This window comes from Temnothorax americanus, unplaced genomic scaffold (genome assembly GCF_048541705.1).
Source record: "Temnothorax americanus isolate GAGA-0224 unplaced genomic scaffold, ASM4854170v1 Scaffold5, whole genome shotgun sequence".
NCBI lineage: Eukaryota > Metazoa > Arthropoda > Insecta > Hymenoptera > Formicidae > Temnothorax > Temnothorax americanus.
Genome location: NW_027509657.1, coordinates 7,067,836 through 7,092,912, shown reverse-complemented (window position 1 = coordinate 7,092,912; position 25,077 = coordinate 7,067,836). Strand labels below are relative to the sequence as shown.

The window sequence follows — 25,077 nt, the reverse complement described above, 5'->3', positions numbered from 1 at the left end:
TCCGGATAGAGAGCGGCACCGCGTATCCGCGCGTTTTTGCACCGTTCGGCTCTCCACTCCTTTGACGTGGATCGCCAGCCTACGTGATCCATCCTTGCTCGCTCCAACCGTTGTATCGTATCTCTCTCTTTATATCTTTGTCTTCCTTCGTTCCTCGATTTCGAGTTCATCGAAACGAATCTCTCTGCAAATCACGGAAGAACAGGGAGGTCTTTGTCGGACTGAAAATCGAACGAGGTGCACGTAAGGCGAGGAGTGCGAAGGTTCACGTTTGAAGCAACAGAGCGAAAGAGCCCTGGGGCGAACCATCATTCAGCGAGAAAAACGCCACGAGATCGATAGTGTTGTGGCAACCACGTTTAAGACCACCGCACCCTGCCAAGTGGTACTCTGTCGAGAACTACACAGTGGAACTACGTGGAAACGGTTGAGATTATCGAGAGTCGAGAGATATCGTTTCTTTCGCGAATAACAAAATTATAACGCAAGAAGTAACGCGTCGCGCGCGAGAACCCGATAACTCGTATACGCGAGACGATTTATCTGAACAAGAGGAGATAATTGAAATTGAAAGTATCTATCATCGTCTGACATCGTTCGACGTTGCGATTCTCAACGGCGACGATACGACACGGGGTGTACCCTAGAAAAGCACGTGCAACGTGTGTATTCAGTGTTTTTCTGGGGGGGAGGGGGCACTGTAAAAAAAAGCGCGGCGAGCACTGCGACGCTGTATAGAAAGTTGCATTGATCCATCCCGTAGCGGAAATTCAGCTTAACGGTGACACGAGTTGGATCGAAAGCAGCGTCGGTCGAAAATATGACGAGGTGGATCGAGATTGTTTCACGAAAGCGAAGAGTCGACGTCTACCTGACGGTGATAGCGTTCCTCGTTTTGTACACGGATACGGAAGCGGCACCGACCAATGTCGTCATCAGCGACACCACTGCCGCTGTAAGTAAATTAAAATAATTATTTTCTCACATACGAAAAGAAAAGAGATGTATAAAATACACACGGAAACACACGTATATATACACACAACCGCGACTGTGAAAATAAAGTTACTTTATCACTCGGTTCACTGCTGGCACAATTATATGACACCATGCAGCAATTTGTGATCGCGCGATGTAGCGAGTTTGCGCGCCGATATTCGGAAGAAAGGAAGGAACTATGTAATCCTCACGATGCGTCACATATGAGTAATACAAGATCGCATTGCGCGTACGTGTATATTCGCGTTAGAATGGTACGAGTAACATTCCAGGAAGGAAAAACGTTTATCTCTAAACTCCGAGGTGCGATTACATCGGCCACCCCAAACTGTCTTTGCGCCGTGCAAATATCCTCGATTTAATATTAAAACGAATCGAGCATTTTGGAGGATCCTTTCGTTTTTCGTTTATACATTGTCACGCAAAAAGTCTAGCTCTGTGCATCTATGTGCATAAGTATAGAGCAAGTTCTGTATTAAGATTTTAAATTACACACATTTAGCAATAACAAACTTAATTATCGGTTTAGGTAAACACACGGCCTATCACTTTGTGCTATCTGATGTTCTTGAACAGATAGAAACGCGCGCGCGCGATCCCTTGCATTTACTTATTCTCAATTCAACAATTGTCTTGGACGAATAATTGCGATTTGAAACTTTGAAATCACAAAAAAAGATTCGGGTTAATTTTTCAATTTAATTAATTAAGACGTGTGTGTGTGTGTGTGTGTGTGTGTGTGTGTGTGTGTGTGTGTGTGTGTGTGTGTGTGTGTGTGTGTGTGTGTGTGTGTGTGTGTGTGTGTGTGTGTGTGTGTGTGTGTGTGTGTGTGTGTGTGTGTGTGTCCACGTGAATAATTAATAAGGAAAGCCAAGACCTTAACTTATATACGTAAAACTTTTATAAGAATGTTTAATAAATAATTTATACTATTGCGCTACGCGTCATCGCACGCTTGTTTACACAACCGTAGAAAAGTCATTTGCAATGTCAAACAGTAATTACTGTGTGGTATTGGTGAGTATGCATATTTAAGTAGAAAAAAATATATCGCCACGTGTCTGCAAAAATTATCACGATCATAAATAAAACTTAACACTTTCGAAACAAAAGCGTTTTCTCATCTATATTCAGTCGCTTCCATCGTTTCAAGCTTCTAGAATCGTAAGGTAATACGGTACGAGATTAGCAAAATTAATTTTTTCGCTGACTACCTGACGCTCCAATTTTCGGGCAAGGTGCCAAGTCACCGAATCACGCGCGTACGTTTCTCTCGTTAAAATTTTAATTCTCGTTAAAATATACTAGGAAATTGTAAATAATGTATGTTCAACACGGAAATACACTGTACAGAGATCGCGTGTGTTGGCCTTTGTCACCGCGATCGTCATCGGATTCATAGTCTGAACACGGGCGTCATCAGCCATCATCGGAATAGTAACGATCCGATCATAGATATTCTCATCGTCGCGCTCGATCTAGCGATCATTCGCTCTTTTAAGCCAGCGGTATTTTGACATTTCTTCTTCCCGATTATATCGGATGTAAGATAAAAAGATAATTTTCGCTTAATTTGCCGAGAGAAATTACATTTGCGGTTTTAATGTCGTTGAACCCTTCGGGGGAAACCTTCTGCCATGGCATAAAATGAGTATACAATGAGTAGGTATACAGATAGCAAAAGATTGTCGTTATAGACAAAAACATCGTATCTGTAAGTTGAGTATTGTACTGTGCGGGGTAACAGGACTAACAGCTAACAGGATTTTCAATCGTGTCGCGAACGCTTGGGCTCGAGTTTAATATGAATTTCGTCAAATAGGTACCGCGTGGACTCTCCGGTGCCGGGCGTGATGTTTCGATAGCTTTCAACGCATGAACAAAGCAAAGATGCGGCTCTTGCACAAGTCGGAACACGCTTGTTTGTTCCGAGTTTGTTCTCAAGCACGAACGATATGTTAGCGATTAGCAGTGGGTCGAGCACACGTGGATGAGAAAGACAAAAAATCCAAGTATGCGATTAGTGACGCCATGCATCCGACAATTCCGACACACTCGCGGAGATGGCTATATATACCTGTCGATAAGACACGCGCCTTCGACAGTCAATGTCGTAGATGATAAAATTTGAACCGTTCCTCCTTATAATTGAGAATAATCGGTTTAAATCATAAGATAATACATTTTAAAAGAAATATAGGAAGGTAGAGACGGAAAAAAATTCATTCGAAAACTAACGGAAAGTACTTATATACATTAACGAAGCGATCGAGCGCCAAAACTATCAGTCAAATTTATATACATATATGTTGAAGATAAATAAATATTTTTAGATTAATCGTTTGTGTGAATAAATAACGCGGGCGTGCGCGTGCGCGCGCGCGCGCGCGCTAATATGTAATCATCACGTGTCAAAGTGACTGTCTGATTTCTCGATGAAACCGCTGTTGCTATTTCCGCGAACGCGTCCGTGTAGTTTACGTAATAAACTCGACACGTGGAATCCGCACGTGCGTCGTTTGTTATGTTATGTAATGCACGCTCCTAACGGTTACTCTAAAAATTGTTCCCGGTGCAGCCTGTATCATGCCTACCTAACTTTTAATCTTAACTAGACATCACAGACGCGCGCTTCGCGCGCGCTATTTAGCTTTAATATTACACACAACTGTCAAAATATGCTATGACAGCCGCTCACGAAGTTAGCGCAGCAACAGAATCAATCAACATCGCGGAAAAGAGCCAACAAAGCACGTCGAGACTTTCGAGAAGACTTCGAGAGATGCGAGTATCGATTTAACATGCCTTTTTTTAGAAAGGATTCGCTTAAATATCCGTCTTTTAAACGTCTTGCCGCGTCACCGTCGTTGACATTACTGTCGCGACATCACGAACGCGTCTCGGTCGCATTTGTAAGACAACGCCCGAGCCCTCTGAGCGGTTTTTTTTTTTTTTTTTTTTTAAGCAAAACGCAATTCTAAAATTAACAACTGCACCGGCCTACGCCTTATACGCATTAGCATCAATTGACATTGACGCGATGTTGAAACTCGAAACATTGGCTTATCGGTAAAAAAAAAAATAAGAAAAATTCGCATTCGTGTCATTTGCACCGCAACGCGATGACTCATATGACGTATAGACTTCAGTCGCGCGTTACTTGCACGAGCTGAACTATTTTACTTCCGTGCCTGTTGAATCAGCGATTTTTAAGAGCATTTTTTTATGAATCACTCGCTTTCATCACTTACCTAGTCTTGCCAATGTTCACAGATGAAACATTATTATCGAATTTTGCAAGCTTAACTTACGGGATTAGCGAAATTGTAATAATATTCTACAATCTACTACTAATATCTAATATCAAAAAGATACCAAATTATTCTGCAATCGCACAAATCGATCAAATTAGTTACTTTCCTATCGATGCAACGGGACGAAAAAGCAAATAGATAAAATCACGAGGTGATAAGTGTCTCGCGTTTCGATAATTATTATTATTTATACTTGATTCGCAATATCACTACAACATCGTTCAATGAGGATAATTGACGCGTTAATTTAATGACTGAATACATTTGTTGTAAAAGCGGTATCGGTTTTTTTCTAATTTTCTAAAAATAACATAGTCAATCGTGTATTTTCTCTATGTTAATTTCTCTCATTTATATTTGTTCTTCGAGTTTTGACTTATGCCACTTTTATAAAGAATAAAGACTACCGTAAAGTTACACACTGAAAGGCATATCGTACAAAGCAGCGGTAGATCGGTGGATCGGTGGATGTTCGGAGAATTATCTTTTATATTCAAACAACGTTCGCGCGCGAGAGCAAAGGACGTGGAATACCGATGGCGTTTGCCGTCGACAAAGACGTCGGCCTCTTCAAGGCCGGAGCGATTACTCGACACTTTTTTTATGCGCTCTTTCCTTTTATTTTATAATCAACAAACTTGAAAATCTTACAATCGGACAGTATTTGGCAGTCAAAGAAAAAATTGCTCTTTGTGCATAATTATATCTAGATATATATATTTTTTGCATTCATGTTATCATCGTCGAATATACGCAATGTGAAAATTGTTACGAAATTTTCGATTCAGAGACCTGAACAAGTTGGACAAGTAACAATTGCGTTTAAGTTTTATATATTGAACCTCCACTCGCTATCGCGCGCGCGTGAGAATTTTATACATATATATTAGGGTGATCCTTATTTACTCGACAAAAAAATTTTTTTTTAAATTTTTTTGAGGCATTTTCCAGAATGTTTTCAATTCGCCAAAAAATAATCCCTGCCAAAGCTCAGCTCGATCGGATAACGGAAACCCGTGCCCCCGGATTTTTAAATATTTTGAATTCTCTTGAATTAAACTGTTTATTCCATTAACAATAAGTATGCGATTGTACGGCCGTGTATTACGACCGTGTTTATATACGTCGCCGGTAAAAGACGTTCTTCCTTGTTAACTAATGTTACGATAAATATCACCACATGCCTCAGTGGTCGAATTGGTGAGACGCCCGTCACGAAATGAGGAAGGTCCAAGTTCGAATTCTGGCTGGGGTGTTATTTTTCGCAACATTTCCTTTGTATTCTCAGTATCCTATCCTATCCTATATGCATCTCGTAATTTTCGCATATTTGTTTATTCCGAGAATTTCTTGTGTATATTTAATATAATTAAATTGATATCAATTTAATTGTGTGATTGTATCGTTCTGGCTTTGGTTGAGACTGCGTTATGTCCGAAAGTAACGGCGCGTGGTCTGCCAGGGCATAAGAATTGTACGTAAAAAGTCACTCAAGAATTAATATATTATTCGGAAAATAAAAGATTTAATGTTTTTATTAAAAACAATCAATTTTTTGTGGCTAACGTTACCTAATAATATTTATACTTAAGTCCTGAAGCTGTTGCGCTTGCGTTCTTTGATCAAAAAGTATCCGCAGATACGAAAAAGTAGATGATTGAAGCTATCAATCCAGAAAAAATATCGACAAATAAAAGTGTTAAGCGCGTAGTTATAAAACCACACAATATTCCTGAAGTGCTAGAAAAAGATATTGAACATTTCGTAACTGCAAAAACAGCTGATTTTTTCGACAGATTTAATATTGCAGAAAAGCAAGACACACATGTTAAAAAAAGAAAAGTGCTTTAGGCCGATTTTTGTGGGAAATACGCTTTAAAAATCAATGTTAATAAACAGTTACAAGAGAACTCAAGTGTTTAAAAATCCGGGGACACGCATCCGATCGAGCTGAGCTTTGGCAGGGATTATTTTTTTGCGAATTGGAAACATTCTGAAGGGTGCCGCAGAATAAATTTAAAAGTCGAAAAATAAGGACCACCCTAATATATATACATATATAGAAGATTTGATTGGGAAGATAATACAAGAGATAGGAATTTTTTCAAAGATTTGGAACGTTCAGGAAATCCTGCACATGTGTCGAATTAAGATATGTATACATACGGTGTATGTATCACATTCGCGCCAAATTCATAATGCCCTTACAAATGCAATAAAAGACGCGTTGTATTTTGTCACGTCGCGAGACAAAACTAGCCTGGTACGTGCTAAGTTAACCTTTTAAATTATCTCTTTGTCCATCAGACTCATGCTTTCATCGTTAGACGACCGAGTATCGAACGTATACTCGACGAGTAGAAATCTTATCTGCATCATTCCACGCTTATTGTATGAAGAAATAAGATATAACTTGCGAGATAATTAGGAACAGAGCTTGAGCAATTTAAGGATAGACAAAATGCGCACGCACACAAAACAGACATCATTACAAGGGTTAGAATTGTGTGTAATTTATATATTACAAGTTATCTGCGTTTAACTGACGAGGAAAAAAAAATAAACTTTTATGGACGGTGAACCAGGTCGTTATCGTTGATAACGCGACAAGATAAAATACCGTGTACACGCAGACTCGACTATTTAGACGCATTTCATACTGCACGTATTAAATTCTCTCAGCCCTGGACACAGCAAGGTTGCGCGATGACTTCCGAAAACGAAACCGTGAGATAAAATTAATAACCATTGCGAAGACGATATTCATTACAATATTAATGATAATCGTGAAAAACAATTATAAAATTGATCGAATGCAATTTGTCGATTCTAACCAGTCAGTATTCGGAAGAGACATTACGTTCCGCTGAGATAGAGTTGCTCGAGTTTTCATTAGCATGAAACACTTGGCCTTTGCGGTATCCTGCTATCTACTAATCGTATACAAGTTCTACGATCGACGGTTGACCTAGATCCTAGATACTACCTTTATCTATTTTCGTCAGCATCAAGTATATAAAAATTTTCAATCTATTTTAAATATAAAAAAAAATAACAGAATTATTAAGAGATTAATGACTTATAATTTGATTATCTGCATTTTTTCAACGTCTCAGATTAGATACCGCTTGGAGAGATTAGGTCGCACCGTTGCGATCTGCTGCAGAAGACAGTGATCACGATACGTTTGCAGGTAACACGAAATCTCAAAGACCAAAAATTCAGGTCATGGAAACGAGCATTGTACTTCACACGTATGACACGAGTGAGTATAATTACGTACGATAAGTCCGTTCGTCACTCCAAGAGGTTTAGTAGGTATATGTACGGATACGGAAGAAGAGAGATATAAAGGATTTCTTCTCCATATATTGAATTATTGCAGCACGATTGTTTTCGATGACAAACGTATAGATGCATAGCACTTTTGGCGTAGACTGTACTTTTGAAAGAATATTATCGTGGATATTTACGTCATACCTTGAACGACGGATTCAAGGTAATCCGGATATAAAACATTTCGTGTCTAACGTGAGTTCCGCTGTATAATTACGGCGGCAACGACGTACAAAAATTACAAGTTTTACGAGCATGAGATTTCTGAGATTTCTCGACGAGAAATGCATATGATGATATAAAGAATTTCTCTATCATACCAAATTCGTTGTGTTAATTCACAGATAATGACACGAGGATATTTTAAAAAACTCATACAGCATTCGGTGACGTAATTAAATGATGAATATTCAATCGATTTTAAGAAAGATATGGGGATGATATAACTAGAAAGGAATGAAAGAGAAAATAATAAATTTCTGCCAATCGCGTCCGCAGACGGAATAATTATTTTTCAGAGATACATTTTTTCTCCGTCGCGAAGGAAATTCTTATAAGTTTCCTCTTGTGTGCGCGCGCGTGCGTATAAAAAGAGGAGAAAAACTCAAAATAAAATTAAACGATTAGATAATTCCGCGTGTAGGCGGTTCGTCTTTTTGTGTAATGATACACGCTGTGGAAAGACCTACTCTGTGCACTCAGCAGATCATTCTGACGCGATTCATGCGCGCGGTCATAAAATATAATTGTACCCAAGGTTTCAAGTTGCAACCAATGTATTGTGCATCTTTCCGCGCGTACATTTCCGGTTACACGAGGAACATCCGGATAATCATCGCGCGATGCCTTCCGTGCCCCAGAGGCCTATAATTGTGTCTCTCTTATGTTTAGTTAACAAACCGCTACAATTTATTCAAAATGCAACGATTAATATTTGAATATTTGACAAAATAAATATAAATACAATATATACATATAAAGGTGCGCGTATCCATTCCCATCCATCTTTAACATCCGTATATTTTGCGAGCGCGCGCGCGTGCGCTAGCGGCAATAGATGTGTTAATCATCTCAGTGTACTTCACCCAGCATACTCGCAATTAATTGAAAACAATCGCTGCCAATGCCCGCCGGTCGATGATCAGCATCCATTAGACTAGACCTTGAATTCCAGCGACACCTCTATACCTCTACTTCTACCTCTACCTTTACCGCGCCGTGCAATGCTGACAATGAATCAAGTCATGATCGCGCGGATACGTGGAAAACCACTTGGCTGATTCAGTCGCGTCGTAGAGCCGTACAGCGTACACGTTGATTCTAGATTCTATATCTACGTATAATATATATATGTATACGAACGCAAAGAGACACACACACACACACACACACACACGCACGCATACACACACATACGGATAATATGCGCAGAGAGAGGGGAGGGGGAAGTAGAAAGGGAACCATTCCCGCGTGACACATGCGCGCGTGGGTACGGACGCACTCCACTTACGTTCATTCATAAAAATCTCAACCTTTGCGGAAGCTGACTCGTCTAGAGCATATTACGAAACTTGTGTGATTCGTAGGAGCACTGACTCATTCTCATTCATTCGACCGGAAGAAAGTGTGATGGCCACAAAATTAAATGTTAATATTTAACCTGTTGAAGATACCACCCAGTCTTACGAAAGCAAGTTCTTATCAACGAGATATGGTTCTGGAAATTCCATAGTTACACATACACAGCGCGCGCGCGCGCGCGTTATTCCCTTACGCTGCAAAATTTGGTAACGGAATTTTGTTAAAGAAAAAAAAACATCAAAAAATTATAATCTGCGATATAACGATTATTGTATTTATAACGCGACAAAAACAGTTTTTTATTTTATTAATTTTAAAATATGTTTGTGTAAGTTTAATTTTTATCCTAAAAAAATATGAATCAGCGACCCAAGGCTACGCTCAGAAACTTTGCACCGTTATCAAGGGATGCATCGGATTACCACTGCGAAAACATCCGAATGAATATACCCTTTATGTGGCCCCCCCCCCCTGCAACGGCATGATTCACGCCATAACTTCGCAATTATACTACAGATGACCTTGTTGTGCCGAACCGATTTACAGAATAACAAAGTGCGATCGTTTCATTTTTAAATCTGTACATGTATGTAAATGTCACGCAAGAAAGAAGAAATCGTAATTTTGCATTAATCACGGAAAGTCATATTATCTTTCCTTAAAGAATCTCCGCGTGTGTGATTATGAAATACAATAAAATAAGTATATTCTCAACAATACACGAGGCAAATAACATGGAATATAAAAAGATGAGTAAATGTAAATCGTCCGCCGTCTTCTTTTGCATGGTTCAGCAACGAATACGTGATATTTTGACGTTCGTCGTGCGATTCATAAAATATTAATGAGGACATAAGTGTGCGTAAGTGTCGTTAAATAACAGTAAATCCCGCTGTCGGTTAGGTCAGTCTCCTCGTTCAGTCCGCGCTTGCTTGTTGCCTAATCCGCCTAAATCCATGGAACATGATGAGTACTTTGATAATTCTCGCGTGACTTACATCCGACTTATATACTTACTATTTTGCGCAATAATATAATGTAATTTACGACAAATTGCCGGAGTCTTTGCTCGAGTCCTCGATACCATCTCTTATAAATATAAATAGTTGTCAACTTTCAATATCCCGTCTCTCTCTCTCTTTCTCTCTCATTTTATTCAAATTTGACATTATTCGAATTATCGAATATACTTTCTTTATGCTAAACATCTCGAGTTTTTCCGTGATATAAAGTATAAACGCGCCGGATTAGGAATACGCGTACGTTCGTGTGGCGGCGAGCCGCCGCGCGGGTAAGAACAAAATCAATACGGAGGTAGCTCCGAAAAGAATGCACGCGACAGCAAATCGATCGGCTAACTCTCCACACACGCAACGGTATTATCCTACTGGCTAGCATATTAGAAACGCGCGTGCTCGTCAAGATGGCTATTTTACGCGAATCTAGAACGCGCGCGAGAGAAGCAGCGACAGCGCTTTCCGTGCCCGATATGAAGAGATGAGTCATTCTCTTAAGGAGGTAATCTGTACTTCGAACGTAACGTCATCCAAATTGGCTCTAATGACGATCTTGTGCGGGTCGTATCATTCTTGCGACACGCGCTTCTTCTCGCGAGAAAAAAGCACGTCTCGTGTAACATCAAATCGGTAATATTTTAGTTTGTGGATTAGAAATATGTCACGTACGATTGGCATTCGCACGTTGTAAGCGCGAAACGATAAGCGACGCGTGTATTGGCAAAAATCGCCGAAGGCTTCAACGCGATCTGTGTATGACTGCAATGTACGACGATTTAACGATATACAGCTGTAACACGCGCAGAGATCTCCCACCTGCATATAATCGAAATTACAATTGTACAACGCAAACGATATCGAAAGAAGAGCGATAAGCCCGAAGAAGGCGTTGGCAAATTTACACGCGGATTAACCAAGTTCCTCCTATCTTTATTAGTTATTCACTTTCGAAAAACGAAGCTCGTAAAATGTCACAATGTTACGTTATATTACACCGACACCGAACTTAAAGGCCGACTCTTTGCGAAATGCGTTAATTTCTGCCTGCGCGATTTCGCGCGATACAGTATGATATACCTTTTTCTCGAGACTCGAGAGAGTCAACGCCGCGAAGAAAATATCGATATACGTACACTTTGATCGCCGAAATACTGGGAAAAGTTGAACGATACCTACGTAGATATACATACATTGTTACATTAACGAATTCAAGAAAGGTGTGTTAAAGAGCGTATTTAAATATTACAGAATTATCTGGCGCAATACGGATATTTACCGCCGACAAATCCGGAAAGTGGTGCTTTTTTAAGCGAGGATAAGCTGACGGCAGCGATCGAAGAATTCCAGGCGTTTGCCGGTCTTAACATAACAGGTATGTTAAATTACATCTACTTGTCGAAACTTATATATTCTTAAACATTGACACGTATTTGTATTATTATTATATACCACATATACCGTGTACGCACGTATATCACAAGCACGTATGTATAACGTATAGGATGTACTTGAGTTTTTTATCTATCATCGAATCTCAGCAGACGCATTGGTATTGGTGATTCATGCGGAAAATTACGGAGAAGATGCGTTTACTCGATGCTGCATGCTTGTGCACCTCGTGTGATTCAAGAAAAGAAAAGAAAAGAGGAAAAAATATCAAGTTTTATCAAGTTTACATATATACGTGTCTCTTTATGTACATGTCAAACTGCTTGAGGACTGAGAGGCGATAACAAAACCCTGTTCCCCGTTACGGGCCTTTCCCCTCTTTCTCCAGTCGATTTAGACCGTTAATGATAATGAACAGCGATGATTCAGGATTCGATGAAACTCATCGCGACCGAACTCAACCTGACGCTTCAAGCAATGAGTCATCACTGGCGAGTGCAACGGTCCCGTCGCTTCTGCGAGCGATCATTTTGGGAAATACTTATATCGTCATATGAGAAATCTGCCTTGCAACTGCGATTAATAATACAGACCGAATAAAACTTTTCAAAGAGATGGAATGGCATGGAAAAGATGAAGAATGTGAACGCGAGCAAGCTTCGTCGGTCATTATAGACATATTATAGTGGTACAGTGGTGCTATACGAGAGTCCATGACAGGGCGAAATACAACCAATGGAGTCCAATAAAAACCGAAGGTGAACGGAAGCGTGACCTAACTGTAAAATTGTAGGCCATCGGTGACGGCATTATCCGAGATGAAGCGCGTTTATCGGCCATAATCTACTAGTCGCCGCGTCGCGCGCCGCCCGCGCCCGTGTTGACGCGTTTATATAGCTGCAATGCTAATAAATGTAACTCTTGAAATAAGTAAAAAGAAGTACAACGAAAATGGATCTGTAAATTTCGCGTTCGAGTCGCGTGACCACGCTGCGAAACCAGTGATAGCGCGTATGCACGAGTATTCCCGCGAACTCTATACATGCATATTGTGCATATACATGACGCATGAGAAATTAATACGTGCACAGGGTGCGAGAAATATATGCGTAATGTGTCCAGCACGAAAATACGACGTTCTCCGCGACAGGCTCTTCAATCTCCATTTATATCCTGACAATCAATAATACGAGAAAATCCGCGGGCATTTAATTATTTTTATCACGCGATACACAGAAGAGGATGATAGGACTGATTAGGAGGCGCCAAAACGCAAGATATCGATTTTCGTGAAGAGCAACATGTCTCATCGCCTCGGTTCTACGGGAATAAACAACGGGAATAAATAATAATCCTCAAATTTATCTCGATATTTTTTAATTTCAGGTGAATTGAATGAAGAGACCGTTAAGCTTATGGCTACACCAAGATGCGGTGTTAAAGATAAAGTTGGACCAGCTGCCGATGGAAGATCGAAGAGATACGCTCTTCAAGGTGAGCAAAACATGTCGATATTTATAAAGCTCGATCAAAAGATCAATAGATTTCGTCACTTTGCGCGACTAATCGGTAATTGACAAATTTAAGACAGTTTAATGCAATCGAGAGTGTAGACGTAATCGCGCGAAGCGTGACACAACTTTACGTTTGATCGATCGCGCGGTCGCGATTATCTAATCATTCTAATCGATCCGCATCGGCGAACCGTCGAAACCTCGTCCCTATTGAAACTCGTGGAAAGTCTACATAAAATACATTATCGCGTAAAACAGAAAAGGCTAGCTATTATATATATTAATAATAGCCGCGCCGTTACGAAATAACGAAATAACGAGAGGAATGAAAGGTTACGCGTATAGAGATACGTAAATTAATTATTTAAGGCCTACAGGGTCTTTGGTCATTTTACAATGAATAATGAACGTATTCCGCGCGTTTACCACTACGTGGTATTATATAGAGTCGTTGATATGGAGTCAGTCACCCTAAACGAGTCACGTGGATTTATATCTATATCGCGATAACATGTCTGTCGGATGTGCCAAATGCATTCTAAATCAGCCACGTGAATTCGTTGGAATCAACTGTTGCATTCGCAATTTTCGCATCTGTAATAAATTCACTTTGCGAGATCTAATGATTCTAACGCAAAATAAATAGATCGACGATCGGTTAACGGTTAACGAATCGACAAAATCCTCTTTCGATTCTTAAAAATATTTTGTATTCAAATACACATGTAACGGGCGCGTACATACATATATATTTCTTTGGTATTAGGTATATTTATAACCGACGAGATATATATTTACATTTATATGCGATGAAGCGTCTCGCTAAAAAACGCTCGATACTTAAAAGCTCGTTGACTCGTCCACGTCAATCCTTTCAATCCTTTCGGTCACGTTGTATTAAAAATAAAAAACAGAGTGGGCAAAAGCCCAAAGACATTCTTACGCGTGACTATCGACGGAATAATAAAGCGATCGCAGCTTCACGCGGGCTAACCGTGACTTTGAACCCAAGCACGTGCGCTTCATGTTTCAGTGAACTCTTGGTGCTAAGTTCGGCCATGCGTGCATCCTACGGAATGTCAGTCGCACAAAATTCGACACACCCGGTGATAATCCAATATAACTATACGCTGCACAGTTACAGTCCCTCATTTTGCTCATTCGGATCTCGCATATATATATATATATATATATATATATATATATATATATAGTAAACGGATCGAATGGATCGTTGCGTAAGAGTCGTACTTACTCGAGATGCGCGCAACTGTTGCATAAATCGTAGCTGTGCAACCGTAATGAGCACGTAACACGCGAGTCGCGTTTTTCATCCTTACGAGTAAATAAACAATTTACGCGCCATGATACAATGACGACGCAACAGTGAATACGTAGATTCGCGAGATCGGGGAACAATTAAATATAACAATATATCGGAAGATCGGAACATGCGACGCGCGTATCGCAGCCGGATTCCTATAGCGTAGATCCTCGCGTTGCGTTGATGCGTAACGGACTTACGTGGACACGTTAACAGCCGCGGAAAAAAAACAGCTTGTGCGTGCGTGCGAACGAGGCTGCATCGCAATATTTTTTAAACAAGACAAATATTCCCTCGCTCTTTTCCACGCGCGCCTGAGTACGTACGTATATTAAAACGCTTTACCGTAGGATCTAGATGGCGTACGAAGAACCTGACGTACAAAATTAGCAAGTATCCAACTGGTCTGAACAAACAGGAAGTGGATAAAGAAATCGCGAACGCATTCAGCGTTTGGTCCGGTGAAACTGATCTGACATTTACCCGCAAAACAGGACATGAAAATGTAAGGGGCTCATACAATCGAGATACATTATATATATCCACTTACTCATGTCATCACTCGACGCGGGTAATATTTTCTAAGAAAAGGTGTATTAATTCGCGTTTAGGTTCACATCGAAATCAGATTCGAGGTAGGCGAGCACGGCGACGGTGATCCTTTCGACGGACCTGGCGGCACCTTGGCGCACGCGTATTTTCCCGTGTACGGTGGTGATGCTCACTTCGACGACGCTGAACGATGGACCATCAAAAGCTATCGCGGTACCAATCTCTTTCAAGTCGCGGCTCATGAATTCGGGCACTCGCTCGGCTTAAGTCACAGCGATGTCAAGAGTGCCCTAATGGCACCTTTTTACCGCGGCTACGATCCACACTTTATCCTGGATCAGGACGATGTCAGCGCGATTCAGGTACGCCCGTTAGACGACCGAAATCTCCTATTATGAGTTACATATTCGCGTGGATGCATGGATGATGTAGCGTGCTTCTCGAATAGCGATATATACGAAATTCATTTCAGGCTCTATATGGAACGAAGAGCACGTCGCGAGGATCGCGACCTTTGCCGCCTGCCGAAGAAGATCCTGAATTGTGTAAAGATCCCAAGGTCGACGCGATGTTCAACACAAAAGACGGCGAGATAATTGCGTTCAAGGGTACGTACCACGAGTTGTAATCTTTCATTAGTGTTTAGCGTTTGGATTATCTAGCAAAGAGGCGAGAATGCTGATATACTACTGTGAAATTTCCAGGAAAACATTACTGGAAATTAACGGACAACGGTGTGGCCAGCGGCTATCCTAGACGTATTAGCAGCACGTGGAAGGAGCTTCCGTCAAACATAGACGCTGCATTTACATACAGGAATGGCAAGACTTACTTCTTCAAGGTAACCGTGTTCACCTGACCACAACTTTCCCTGACAATGAGTGAGATCCAAAATTGATTTCGTTTTATCTTTCTTCGCCATACTAAATATGTATTATATATATCGCTGCAATGTATTGTAATTCAATATGCAGATTTCATTCGCTACAACTAACCCTATTTACAATTATTTTGCCTCAGGGCACGCAATACTGGAGGTATATTAATACGACCATAGACGGTGACTATCCGAAGGAAATTAGCGATGGTTTCACCGGTATTCCCGATAACATCGACGCGGCTACCGTATGGACCGGAAACGGCAAGATTTACTTCTACAAAGGCGCGAAATTCTGGCGCTTTGATCCAGCGTCGAAGCCACCGGTGAGAAATAACTATCCTAAGCTCATTCAAAATTGGGAAGGCATACCGAATCACGTCAACGCAGCAGTGACCTACAAGGGCTACACGTACTTCTTCCAAGATAACGCCTACTATCGATTCAACGACCGAATGTTCAAGGCAAGTACGATTTGGATTTTTAATTAATTTCTTCTTTTACTTCTAGCAGCGTTACATATGGCAATATATATTTCGATCGATAAATAACGGCTGGAAAATAACATCGAGCTTACGTAATAACACGCGCGCGCGCGCCTCTTCTTGCTCTCTTTCTCTCCCGTCCTGTGTTACGTTCCAAATTACGGAACGATTCTATAAAAATATCATATTATATGAAAAAAAATCATCTCTTGGATTTGTCAGGTGGACGACGCTAATCCCGCCTTCCCAAGATCGACAGCGTACTGGTGGTTCGGGTGCAAGTCCGCTAACAGAGGGACACTAGGTAATGATCACTGGCCATTCGCATTTGCCAGTAACCTGGACGTGGCTGATACTGATACACGCGACGATTACGGTAGTCTTGACAGCGTTGGCGACATCATTCTAGACGCAGGTACAAAATCTTTATCGAATCCTGCCTCGCCTCGAAAAATCTTGAACATTGTCCGCGACAACCTAGTCCGCGCTTATCTCAAATTGAATATCTCTTGAAATGGATATATCTCGAAGAATAGCTCTCGGTTCTTCAACCAATTCATAAAGTTAATATTTCTCTGTTACCTGTTCGTATACCTTATCACAGATTTTATTCTTCGTCTTTTATCGACGTGTGCGTTGAGCGTAATTATTGTTACCGTACTTATCAATTGCCGTTAATATACCGTCATACGTAACAAGAATGTTCCAAGAGCAACGAGATGAATAAGTTTCCGCGAAGCCTCATGAATCGCATTTCAAATTAATGCCCCGGAGAATCGCGACATTGGATACCTAGTAGTCTGCTTCGTTCGTTCCAATTCGTTGAAAATAATCAACGTGGAAACAAAGAATCCCCTTGGTACGGAGGCAGGCAGGAAACGCGATATTAAAAAATTTGGTGTTTCGTATACCTGGCTACTACGATACTAAGGCTACATCAAAGGCGCAAAAAGACACGTGCACGCAATACTTTAAAATAAAGAGAGAGAAGGGGGGGGAATCAGGTTTAATTCCTCTCTCTCTCCCCCTCCCCTCTCTCTCTCTCTCTCTCAATACCTAGTACAAAGTTGAGATACAATATTATGTTAGAGTAAACTGGTAGGTTCGAATTAGAATGTTGTAACGTTGTCCCGAGATATTACGGGCATGACAATTCGAAGTGACTCTTTTGTATCTCGTGCGTTTTATCGAGTCACAGATCGCTAAAATCGGATGTGACGCAACGCTTATGCTCGCTGGACAACGAAATGTATTTTAAACATACCTAACGTATCATAATTCAAGCTCTATATATTTACACGGAAGTTACGAAATTAGGCAAGTGAAACATGGGAAAATAAAGTAATGCTCGCACGATTAGTCTACGCGCGTAAAAACATTAATGGCATTATTTTGGTTGGCAACTGTTCTATATGCCTATTCCCATCGCTAACCAAGCGTACTCGAAATTGAAAAATATAAATAATCACTTAATTAATCGATTAATTATAGTTTTGCGTTTTATAAAACTAAATTAACATTTAGCTTTATAACACATAAAACTTCAATTTATTATAATACATCATAACGTTATCATTCGTTAATTGTTAACATTGCCCATAATTTTAATCACATATCATAATATAATCGTTATTTAGTCTCGTCCCATCCCGTAATACAGATTCGCGAATCTAAGATTTTCTGTTTTGAATTCGTCAACGTCATTTCATGGCTTACATCGATTCTTTATCACAAAGATTTACGAAAAAAAATTTTAATTGGTATAATTTCACATACCGTTGATAATTTTGCTGTGCGGAGTGTACGCTAAAGCCCAGAGTATTTATTAGCCAGGCGACGGATAAAAACACTAAGTATTTGATTTCTGAGAATACCGACGGACTTCGAAAACTAAATGGTGATCGCGCGCGAAAGGTCGCAGTATATCATCGTCGCCGCATCCAGTTTGACAAGACACGAGTAAATATATTCTATAGAAATAAGAGACATTTTTAACGCGTTCTCTCTCTCTTTCTCTCTCACTCTTTCTCTTTTGTTCTTGTTTCGCTTACACACGGACGGCTTTCATTCGTTAGCACATTACGATTTTAGTTTCGCGTACTATTTATTCGCTGCCTCTTTTGTTTCCTTACACGCGTACTCTATCTCTATTTTCGTCCTTCCCAGAGTGTGAGACTTTTATTATTATTAGTAGATAAAAAATATCACTTGTGTGTATAAAGCATGAATCTTTCTCCGTATGTTGCATCATCGATCATAACTTAAATGCCACAGGTCAAATAATAGCAGATAACACCAAAATTACACGTCTCATCAATCAACACGCACCATACCAACTTGTTCTAAAATCCATGCACGTGAGAGCACACGCGTGCACCTGCACACGAGCGTGAAACAGGGATGAGGTGCATGAGTCACGTACTGGTCACTGCTGCCGTTGGCAGTTGCGTTGTTTGGAACTTAATCTAGCATAAAAGCGTGTTTTCGACTTGCTCCTTCTCTCTAACAATACGTCGACTCTTACGGTCTTACGGGAAATCCTTGTTCCTTCCAACTCTGATTTTCACTCACACACACACATTTATTCGTTCCTTTCTTCCTATCATTCGTTTTCCAGATTAAAAGATATCTTTACCCGCAAATAGTCTTTTAGGCCGATATTCATAATCAGATTTTATATATATATATATATATATATATAAGATTGTCTTAAGTTCATCTTTAGATACTCCGTAGCCAATGAAACGATGCAGTAGCATCTAAAGATAAACAGACAACCTCAAATATAAGATTTGACTACGATACCGGCCTTACACGCACGCCTCGCTGCACAAGTACTTAATCTCAGGTATTCGTCGTGCCCGTTGAAAATTAATAATTTAGAAACTAGCCCTAAATCTTTCCCTCTGACGTTTCTTCGGGCCATAATCCAAATTAATGGGATCTTATGAGAAAATAAAGCGCTCTTTTGTGACTCTTAAATACTCAATCTAATTGTAAGTTTCCCTATTTCTCTCTGTGTTCTTTCTCCGTGCTCTATTTTTTTACGACACGTACGAATCTATGAGAGAAGTAACAAAATATTTGTTTGACGTGTGTGTTTGTGAGATACTTTTTACTTTAACTATACGTTTCGATTTTAATGCAGTTATATAAATTTGTTTGGCGAAGTAAATATAGGTAGTAAAATAAAAATAGTACAAAATAAATATATAATTTTATATAGTTATAGTCTTACTAGCTGCCGAGAGAGATGCGCCACAGATTTTTTAAATATGGGCCCGCAAATTGCTTTCGAACGAGAATGGTCACGAGATAGAAGATAGAAGACAGAGAGCTTAAATTTGTAAGATTTAATTTAATGAAGATTCGCGGTCTCATTACTTCTGTACTTTGTCTAGCATGGGGATCTTTAACACACAAATACACACACACACACAAACACACACACGCACGCACACTTAATTACTTACCATTACAATAATAAGTAATTCATATGTTGACATTCTCGTGTATTTGGTGCTTACCGAATAAATGCTGAAATGGCTTGCCCTCGCAACAATCGTCGGCTTCAATATTGACGTAGCGCCTGCGAATAAAATATTGAATATAGTATAGTTAAAAATTTCAATTTCATAATCAGTTCGAAATCAGGCAGCCATATTTAAATCAATTAAACGTCGAATTCTTTATCCGCGATGTACAGAACCGACATACATAATTATACGATATACAATATACACATATGCATAACTTGGCTGTCCGGTATAAAGAATTCAGACGTGTTTTTAGAGTATATCAAATATAAGTAAATACAAAATAAAGATTACGCATTTATGTGAGAATATAGCACTAAATACTGAGCTGTGTACAGACAAATAACGCGACGATGTCTGCTTACAAAAGATAGAAAAGAAAAGAAAACACGAGAAGGCTCACTCACCTCACTCAGTGAGTCAATAAGATGATCCACCACCCGCATTAACCGGGAGCAATCACCTTTTCCAGACGACAACAATGTACATCCCGAATTCGGGAAAAAGTGAGCGGTCAAAGCGGCGCGACCCACGACCGATACACGTGCCAAATACCCCGATTATTTACGCGCGGAAAAAGCAAATAAAGTTCCAAACAGCGGCAACCGGCAAACGTCAAACGTCAACCGTCAACCGTCGATCGTCAATCGTCAACCGGCAACGGCGGCGAGAGCGAGGGCTAAACGGCCAACGGCCGACGTGACATCTCTGTGGCGTGCGACGCTTCGCGGCCCGGCCCGCGCCATGTTCACGTTTCACCTCAACTGTTTCGCGCTCTCGAGTGTGCGCGTGCGCATGCGCGACGCGCGACATTACGCGCCACTACGATTCCAATTTGAATTCGACAGGAGGAACCGACGAGCTCGTCACATCATCGAATCACGATCACGATCACGGAAACTCTGGGGCATCCGCGAGTTTGTTACATCCGTCGGGAAGGACGTGGCAGCTTCTGCTCAGCATCGCGACAGGGATCATCGCGAGGTTCGTCGTGGCTACGTAAAGGCATATCCATGTCGCCCCGATCGATTTTCCTTTTCTACTGCGAACGTGTCTGTGATCGGCCGCTTCGAACTTCGAACGCAGATCCTGCCGATCAAAATCGTTGTCGTTGACGCGCGGCGCGGCGCGGCGCGGCGCGGCGTCTTCAGGAACCTGCCTGCGCTCCCGATAATTATATAATTTATAATAAATAGGTAGCTAGGAAATTTTCGACGACCAATATTTTCGTCGCGATTAAACCGATGTTGAGCCGCGTGCTCGCGCGAGAAGCGAAAGCGCAGCGCGGCTGTAGCACGTATTGAATTTGCACACATTTTTTATAAATGCAAGCGCAAAAAAAAAAATATAAATATTATATGCGCGTGTGCGTGTATCATACACGCGCGCGCGCGCGCACACACACACACGCGCGCACGATACCATTATGCTATCTTTGAATGATGTTTCACGCGCAGTAACGTAACGTTTTACACTGCCTGTTCATTCGCGTGTCCATCATTTGCAGAGAACTTTAAACGTCAAAGGCACTTACCGATTCCTTGAGATCCGACCGTTCGATTAGATCGCGAAATGTATAAAGGATATTAGGATATTGCGACATGACAACTTATAATTAATAAAGCAATAATCGGATTCTTTACTGACAATATTGTAAGTAAAAAATATGTATTTGTTGATTAATGAAAGTATTATATGTGAATATTGTCGACTCTCCTATACTTACGTGATGTAAAAAATGCTACTATATTCTATATAACACCAAGCAATTATAGCCTACGTGTGTATTATTTTTATTCAATGTCTTTTTGTTCAATTTCATTTGCATGCGCGAACCATTTATATGTATATAAATATATCTAGTACTAGTATCATGCTGCGTTGCGATTATACTAAAGTGACGATTATCTAATGCGCAAGTGCCTTAGAAAATATTTTTGTAATTAATACAACTCCAAAAGGAATTGTAAATGCCAGGTCTGTTCAAGCGCAACTTTTTCTATACGTCGACGTCGCTTCAAACCATACGTTTAATTTCGCTTTCATTATCGTGTACGTTTGAAGAGAATTCTCGTGTCGTTTTATATAAACATTTCTTTCTCGCGGTTTCTTCCAACGGTAGCCTGTTGTAGTTTTATACATAACTATATTATTACAACTGTATGCAAATTGTCAGACTGATCTCTGACATTAATGGTGCTGTATGTATGAGAATTTATACATCTATACAGTTCTTATGAATTAAGTACCCCTTTTTCTTTTCTAGATTTTATAATACAAAATAAAAGTGCACTTTGACACGTGTTTAGCACAAAAACGTAAACCAATCTTTTTGGTAAGAAAAGAAAGATTATACACGTCAAAACCATCTTCGTTCAGTATTCCTGTGTTCAATATTGACAAATGTTAAAACAGCTCTAATAATTGTGTAGCTCATATATTTCCTTATATTTCAAAAAGTATCTTAATGTCTAATAATACGAATGTTTGACCAGTACTTAATTGTTAAAAATTATACTTAGCCTTTAAGTATTATCAGAGTACGAGAAGAAAGGCTTTGTACTTTTCATCAGTATTCGTTGAATAAAAGAATTTCTGTACAACACGAAAATAACTTTTTTATTACACAATCTTGTTTTTAACTGGTTAAACGATTGGTTGTTGTTTAAGACAGCTTAAATATTACCATCTAATATACATAAATTTACGTGTGCAGTGCCTTTCTTTGCGTTGCTACTGACATTAGGGTATTGATAATTCATATTGAAACTTGCCACGCTATTGCGTCGTGCCTCGAACAAAATCTCTATTGTATTATATTTTTCATCGTCATACAAATAATATTAATAAATACATATGTTTATTTTAATCATTTTTCAATGCATATTATTCGCTATATGCGTGTTTTGCTTACACACACGCACACACACACAGAAATACGTACCGATTTGTTACGTATTATCCAGGAAGTATCGCGCGATTCATTTAACGTTCGTACAAAATTATCACGACTATATTCACTATTCCTTTCTAATGTTTATGAGATCTTTCTTTAATACTGGTTCGTACACTACAAGTTTACTATAACTTTTAAGAAGTTGTTTCCAAAAATACGTAACATCTGACATTCGCAAATTATTCCATATAAAGTCTCTTCCGCGATGAGCAATCTTCTTTGATAGATCGTCATTGTTCCTTGCAAATTCAATCAAATCCCTGAAAAATATAACGAAACAAAATAGATCAGTCGATAGTTCAATTAAAGGCAAACGTCGATAGCAACGTAGCAAGATTATATGTCGAGTTATCTTACTCCAACTCTTTTCGATCTGCATTTTTAGGAACAGGTATGTAATGAATCCACGGTTTCATGGCATAGTAATAAAATTCCATCCACTCGTCGCCGACATGGAAGACCAATGATCGGCATAAAAATAAATGTTTGTATCGAAACGAAGCTGCCACACCTCGAAAATTGAATAAGTATTTATACGTGCAATGCGATTCTAAAGATACCTCCGATGCTGGTGTTGCGTGTAAAGTATCCTAAAATAAAGTTGAAATTTTCTTACATACATTCGCGTCGTAATATACATGTAGAATCCGCTAAAGCGATTCGGAAAAAAAATATGACAATACCTCATTAGATTTCCATGCTTGATTTTTAGTATATCGAGCGTCTACTAAGCGAGGTTTGTTACGACTTAATAAAATCAAGTTATCGCGTTCCGAATTGGTTCTTGACCCCCGAAAGAATCCTCTACTTTCTTTCTTTTCCCATGGAATTTCCAAACTCGCCTTGTTCAACGATTTACGATGTTGATCCCATCTGCCAAGACCACGAGGATACAACGATATAGCTGGACCACCTTCCCAAAATGCCCATGCTGGATACATAATATCATAATATTGCGGTGTCTATAAATACATTTTGCAAGCTGCACAGCTCTTATTAAATTCAACAAGCAAAACATAACTGCGTCGATAAATGTACATACACCCGTCACAGTTATGTCATAGTTGTAATAAAAGTTTTAGACGTAGATAACGAAATTGTCCCTCACCTTGCTAAATGAAAAAATAGGCATGGCATTTCCAAAATATTCGCTGGACTGAGGATAATCTCTGGTATTTATAACTAAATCCATGTCGGACAAATTACCAACTATCTTTAATAAGAAATGTTCAATTCCAGCGCATCTGGCTGGAAACATACAGTCTTTCTCTCTGTACAATTTACCTTTGATTATCTGGTAAAATGTACCCCTGCGGGATTCGATTATCATTAAATTTAGAAGAATTTTAGTGGAAACAAAGGACAAAGGATAATAATATTAAGTCCGGTGCGAGATAGATACCTAGTTCTGGCAGCTTCAATCATTTCTTCGCTTATGCCCTTCTCTCTAAAAGGCCTTAGATCTCGCGCGATGACACTTTTGAAGCATTCGTGCTTCGCGTTATCGCATTCCTCGTGGTTTTGCTCTGCATTTCGAATCGCCACTAGATATTTCTCATATCTTTCATTTGTTTCTAAGAGAATAGGAACAGATAATATATTGAGGATTTTATAATAAATAACATCGTATATATCGCATATCACGGAATCGCTTGACATCCCAGATATGTCCCAGAATTATCACAGTTAATTTTGACCCAAGGTTGTGCAAACGATACCTTTCACGTACAATGATGATCTTCGATGGTCAATATTTTCATTTTCTTTACAGAATCTTCCGTCGTTATCTACCGAACAAAATTGCTCTTCGCATAGGCGACCGGCGAAAATTGTCAAAAATATGATGTAAATTAAGGTCAACATACTGCGTCAACACAATTTGATTGTCCCAAGTCCCAAGTATGTACTTACGTATGGACAAACCAGGACAAACAACGAACACAACATTCGCCATTCGCCATTGCATTCGCGTAAGGTTAAGGTGGTTTTGTAGCTAGCGATATCTATGCGCGAAGAAAGCAAGTAAAAATCACACACGTCTGTTAGATAATGTAGAAATATCAATTGTTGATCACGTTACAAATCTCTATAGATGTCGGTATATGTACGTTACATAAATAATAACAATTGTAAAAGAATGTTTATATAGGTGAATTATACTGCTTCCAACCGAGAGACAATCAAACAGTGCTGAGAAA

The 25,077-nt window shown here is 39.7% G+C and overlaps 2 protein-coding genes across 5 annotated transcripts; one reads left to right on the top strand and one right to left on the bottom strand.

Moving 5' to 3' along the window:
• Positions 1 to 22,792, top strand: LOC143903901 (matrix metalloproteinase-14-like). Of its 4 annotated transcripts, none has more exons than XM_077417962.1 (10): positions 1 to 955; positions 11,495 to 11,618; positions 13,022 to 13,129; positions 14,824 to 14,978; positions 15,085 to 15,387; positions 15,498 to 15,633; positions 15,730 to 15,866; positions 16,046 to 16,366; positions 16,610 to 16,691; positions 20,772 to 22,792. In XM_077417962.1, the coding sequence occupies exons 1-10, from the start codon at positions 821 to 823 to the stop codon at positions 20,924 to 20,926; spliced, it is 1,656 nt and encodes a 551-aa protein (XP_077274088.1). In that variant the 5' UTR covers positions 1 to 820; the 3' UTR covers positions 20,927 to 22,792. The 4 variants fall into 4 exon arrangements, with proteins under 4 accessions (XP_077274088.1, XP_077274087.1, XP_077274089.1 ...); XM_077417961.1 differs by having other exon boundaries at positions 16,610 to 16,802; XM_077417963.1 differs by lacking the exon at positions 20,772 to 22,792 and adding an exon at positions 20,396 to 20,490 and having other exon boundaries at positions 16,610 to 16,802.
• On the bottom strand, positions 22,710 to 24,817 carry LOC143903904 (O-glucosyltransferase rumi homolog). Its single transcript, XM_077417972.1, has 6 exons — positions 24,598 to 24,817; positions 24,282 to 24,453; positions 23,988 to 24,189; positions 23,563 to 23,841; positions 23,237 to 23,469; positions 22,710 to 23,139 (listed from the first exon to the last, which is right to left on the bottom strand). Exons 1-6 carry the CDS (start codon positions 24,740 to 24,742, stop codon positions 22,944 to 22,946), a joined length of 1,227 nt encoding a protein of 408 aa, XP_077274098.1. The 5' UTR covers positions 24,743 to 24,817; the 3' UTR covers positions 22,710 to 22,943.
• Positions 24,818 to 25,077: the final 260 nt, after the last annotated feature.